General features: G+C 41.3%; 1 protein-coding gene across 1 annotated transcript; it reads left to right on the top strand.

The window, feature by feature from the left end:
- Positions 1-2,674: 2,674 nt before the first annotated feature.
- LOC131947467 (uncharacterized) lies at positions 2,675-3,553 on the top strand. The gene has a single exon (XM_059308684.1). It carries the CDS (start codon positions 2,675-2,677, stop codon positions 3,551-3,553), a length of 879 nt encoding a protein of 292 aa, XP_059164667.1.
- Positions 3,554-5,535: the final 1,982 nt, after the last annotated feature.

Raw genomic sequence — 5,535 nt, 5'->3', positions numbered from 1 at the left:
CATTTCCCCGTAGTAAACTAAGTTTTCTTTGGATTATCGATTCTATTTGTGTCCTAGCGCTATTAATGCTGCTTGCTACTTGGATTGATGTTTTTTTAATATCCTCTTTTAGATTGTTCCAATGCTCTATCTTGTAAGTGTTTGGTGCAGACTGTATGTAAAACTGAATTAGGTTTTTAATTGTTCTGATGTATCTTTCATCTAACAGTAGGGAGTTGTTAAGCTTCCAATAAGTACTTCTTTTCTTTTTGCTATACGTTAATTCGTCGTTAAGGGTTGTCAAGACTGCTGTGTGGTCGCTGAATTGTAGGGTTTGTGGCAGGTGTTCTACTCTGTTAATTTTTGTGTCTGTTTGGACGTAGATTCTGTCGAGTCTGTATTTGTTTGCTGGTGCTTTGGATGCATGTGTTGTTTGAATGTCGTGTGGGTGAAGCGTTCGGAACGTGTCGACTAATTTAAAGAGTGTTTTAATCTCGGTGAATATATCTATGTAGAGTTTATCGCCAGCCAAACGTTTTCGTGTGCTGTCGTCTGGACCTATTATGTCGAGTTTATCTTCAACGAAATTAAAATCACCGGCTAGGATAATTTTATGATCTTTGTATTTATTTATCAATAGTTTATGTAGTTTATGATAAAAATGTCTGTCGTTTTGTCTATGCGGTCCGTGTACATTTACAATACTAGTTTTTTTTTCCTGTCCGTCAAAGGTTGCTATCGCTAGTTTGCCGTCCGCGTCAGAGTAAGTGTCTATTATGTTATGCCTATTGGATGTGTTGAGTATAGACGCTCCACTGCCAATGGAGCGTGAACTGTAGCTGTGGTGTGCTTGTGTTAGGCCTAAGCTGTGTGTGAATTTGTTAGCTATGTATGCGTTTTTAAAGTTTGTCTCTTGTAATAAGAGAAAATCGGGTTTATGTTTGTGAATTAGGTGTCTGATGTGTTTGTCTTTGTGATGTGTACTTTGTATGTTAAGGGTTATTAGTGTGATTTGGGTACTTACGTTATTTGTTGTATTATTTGTTTCTCTTAAGTCTGGCTCGACCTAGTTTGCTTGGGGATGCGCTGAGGAGGTGTGTTTTTCTTTCTTTTACTTGATAATTTAACTCTGCCTTTGTAGAGAGGGTCATCTTGGGGTGGTACTGAGGGACTCCTGATTGGTTGGGTTTCTTTGGTGTGCTCTGAGGTTTCTTTTTGTTTGTATTTTTTCTTCCTTTCTGTCAGTTCTTTTTTTGAAATAATTGTTGTCCATGTTTGGTCTGTTTCGATGTTTTCTCTTGGATCACTGGGGTCTGGCTCGCTGTCTGGGTTGCTGTCTGAGTCGTCGTCGTCGTCTGAAGTTCTTGTAGATTCAATGACAAGGTGATGATTGCCATCTTCGTCCACTTGTATGCTGTCACGATTTCGTACAAAAGGGCTTTTGCAGGCCAAGGGTCCGTGTAGAGTAGTGTTGCACAGTCTGCAGACTGTCTTCCTTCCATTCAATTGAAGAAGTAATTGGTGGGTTTCCCCACCAATTTCCACATCCAGGTAGTGGGGGAGATCTTCTAGTGGAGCGTTGGGGAGGAAATCTATGGCCCACTTGTCACCTTTCCCCATTCGGAGTGTTGTGACATTTGTTTCCGCTTCGGCCAATGTTTTCACTATCTGATTTATTGTGCTTTCAGTGATTGTGGGGGGCACCCATTTAATATGGCCCCTTTGCCCGTTCTTTTCGGCGTGGAGTAAGATTAGACTTTTGCAGTAGTCAGAATGTTCGAGGAGCTCGTACATATGCAAAGAATTGTAGAGCTCCTCGGACTTGAGGGTTATATACCACTCCGTAGGCTTCCCTAAGTTATAAACGTTTACAAACATGCTTCTGCTGATGTTTAACTCATATGAAATCAAATCTTCCAGTATTATTTCATCAATTTTGCGTTCAGTCTTCCCTCTTAAAATTGCCTTGAGGGTATTTTTGGGGTGCCGGCCAGGGGCGACCCCAGGAATTGATATTTTCTTTATGAGGTTGTTTCTAATCAATTGTGGATTACTCACGTTTTCGCTCTGGTTTGGTTGTACATCGGATTGTCTTTCTTTTGTTTTGTCGGCCATCTGCCATGCAGATTGAATGATTTTTTCCACTTCTGGAGAATCCATAGCGAGAAGAAATACAGCGACTAACAGCGATACGGCTGCAGGCGAGAAGAGTATAGCGACACAGCGATTGCGGCTGTAGGCTATGAATGAAGACTTAACGGCGAGATCGGCCCTTTTATACGAAACGGCGAGGAAATCCGTTCGTCACCAAGCGAGCGTTCTGATTGGCTGCGCAGCGGCTTGGCGTTCGTACTCGTACTCGTACTCTCCAAATTTCCTCGCCGTTTCATATAAAAGGGCGGCCGGCGGTGGGTTCGCCTCACTTCGGGTATCAACAGGAGATACTTATGTGTATATGTATTTCGATGATTTCCTTTTTTTTTTTTCTACGAACCATGCGCACGTTGTTTTCCGACCGCGAAGCCCGAATCGAAATCAAGAAGAGGAGAGAGAGGGAGAGGAGACCTGCAACCAAACCTCAATCGCGGATCAAAACTTAGTCATCCACAAACCTATAGTCCCCCCCTGGGAACTGACATCCCCAGCATTACATACAGACCTGCACAATCAGATAAATAAAAAAGAGGACCCAGTAATGGCCCGTATTGAGGCTTCAAATGAAATAGAAAGGATGACAGCCAATAGCCTAACCATCTACACAGACGGATCAAAAATAAACGAGAAAGTTGGAGCAGGGTTCCACATCCCCCACCTCAACCACTCCAAAAGCTTTAGGTTGACAGACGGCGCCTCCATTTTCACTGCCGAACTAACGGCCATCCTTATGGCCCTCGAGTACACCCCAACAACCCCACATACCAGCATCAGCATATTATCAGACTCCCTGTCAGCATTACAGGCCATTAAAGGGGGAGAATGCTGCAGGGAAGACATTGTAGAAGAAATCCTTCACAAATGTTCCCAGTGGAAACAAAGGGGTCGCTCGGTGCAAATGATCTGGATTCCCTCCCATATCGGCATACAAGGTAACGAGAATGCCGACAAAGCTGCTAAAAAGGGAGTGGAATCCAGAGCTATTGTGAAAACGGGAATAGGCTATTCCGAAATGAAGGCTACTATAAAGAAACAAATAAAAGAAGAATGGATTCAAAAATGGAACGCAAGCGACAAGGGTAGGCACGCCCACAACATACTACGTCCACCCGACGGGAGACTGCAAGTTACAGAAGACCAACGGCCACCCATTAATAAAAAAATTACAAGGCTGCGTCTAGGTTCAGCCTCCTTCATTCACACAAAGAAATGGTGCCACACCTGCAATGAAATAAACACAATAGACCACTACCTAATACACTGTAAGGCATACAACAACCAAAGAAAAGAACTCATCAACTACTTCCAGATAAACCAAAACACATTACTAACAACAGAAACATTACTGGCTATGGACGCCCCATCCACTCTGCTTAGCCTGGTAAAAAAATATGTGCACAAAACCGAAGAATCAGTCTAATAAGCTGTAAAGATAAAATAATATTCACCCAATAACAAAATACAGATCCCGCACAATAAAAAAACTACACCCAAAAATGAAAGGAAAACAAATGAAACCAAACTGTATATACACAAAAACCACGAACTAACCACCAAAAATAGTCTGCGATATAAACGTAAGTTTGAAAGCGGACTTTAAACCCCAAAACAACAACAACAACGGTTCGCCTCATTTCTGTTCAAGCCGTTGAAAAGAAAACAACATGCCACCTAAAGTTTCTTCCAAGGGAGCCAAGAAGGCCGGTAAGGCTAAAGCCGTACGCACCGGTGACAAGAAAAAGAAGAGGAGGAGAAAGGAAAGCTACAGCATCTACATTTACAAAGTCTTGAAGCAGGTGCACCCTGACACTGGCATTTCCTCCAAGGCCATGTCCATCATGAACTCCTTCGTCAACGACATCTTTGAGCGCATTTCAGCTGAAGCCAGCCGTCTTGCCCACTACAACAAGCGCAGCACCATCACCTCCAGGGAGATCCAGACCGCTGTCCGTCTCCTCCTGCCCGGTGAGCTGGCCAAACACGCCGTCAGTGAAGGCACCAAGGCTGTCACCAAGTACACCACCAGCAAATAAACACAACAGCAAACAACCACCTGGCTTGCTTGTTGTGTGGCTCTACTACTCGGCCCTTTTCAGGGCCTCCACCCATTCCCAATTAGCTCGGTTTGGTTTACATTGAACGAGTTTTCCCTCCCTTATCCACCTACCCACCCACTCTGTGTAGCTGCCATGTTACAGTTGTTTTTTGTTTAGTCATTCTTTTCTTTAATAAGTAGAGATAGATATACATACATACATAGGCCTGCATAGTAATATGCCTATCCCAACAACTGCACACACTATTCTCTTAACACATTTCATGCTAATTCTATCCTTTAAACTAGACATAAAAAGGCCACATACTTATTACTGGGTGGCTCCTTTTTTTAAAAAACACTATTTCATTCTGCATCTCACACAGGGCATCAGCACACCTCTATGCATATCATTTATTGTGTGTTGTTTGGCATAGATCCAAGGGATGAATGGGATTTAATAGTTTTAATTCAGATTATAAGGCTGGCTGTTGTAATAGGAATTATTAGCCAACACTTTGATTCTTATCACCAGTGCTAACTGCCATTTTCATTACAATACATCCATTCTGGTGGGTTGGTTTTTTTCTGTCTTCATTATATATGTTGAACATAACTGTGTGAATGTGGCTTTTGGTGTTTTTATTATTTTTGTTTTTCTTTCATTAAAGCTACCATGTCAGATTGCTAAGGCATGCATCTGCCACCATTTGTTCACTGATTTATTTTTTTCCTACTACCATCATATCATATGATTCTTTTTGTTTTGTCTTTTGCTAGTCCTGGCTTGAAAATGAGTTGGTTACACTTCTGCACAACATACATTCTCTTTAACAAGACAAAACAACAATTAAATACTCTGAACTTTTTTTTTTATTATCATATATATACTTTTTTTTTTTTCAAATTACAGAAAATAAAAAATAACATGAGCTCAAGTACACAGCTTTCAAGAAGTTCATGGTTTTCTTTGCCAGCCCGCACAATGATTTCAGCACAGATTAAAATTTAAACAATCAAAAGGAGGTTGATCTCTTACCGGCTGACGAGAAAGTTTGCGCAGAAGCATCATTTCTTAAGTCCTTGGTCAGTTGGAGTTGTAAAATGATGAGGTTTTCTTAACATTTGCCCTGGGGCATACATTTATGGTCCTGGTACTAGTTCTATACTGACAAGGATTCTTTCAAAGCAACTTGAGCCCAAAGGGAAGTATTTATATGCCTGCAACATAGCTGTGATTAATAAAGAATGAATTTCAATGCAAAAAATAATAATTTGAATCCCTGCAAGCTCCTTTCACATAAACCAGAGAGAAAAAAAATGTATGCCAGTCTATAACATATACAAAATAAATAAATAAGATTGAA

Source organism: Physella acuta, unplaced genomic scaffold, assembly GCF_028476545.2.
Source record: "Physella acuta isolate Inbredline_101_S28 unplaced genomic scaffold, ASM2847654v3 ptg000594l, whole genome shotgun sequence".
Lineage (NCBI taxonomy): Eukaryota > Metazoa > Mollusca > Gastropoda > Physidae > Physella > Physella acuta.
Note: the sequence above shows the minus strand (reverse complement) of the source record. Positions and strands in the feature narration are given on the sequence as shown.

Bases quoted from the DNA above. Each gene is read 5' to 3' on its own strand.
- LOC131947467 (XM_059308684.1), top strand. From the start codon at position 2,675: ATGGCCCGTATTGAGGCTTCAAATGAAATAGAAAGGATGACAGCCAAT.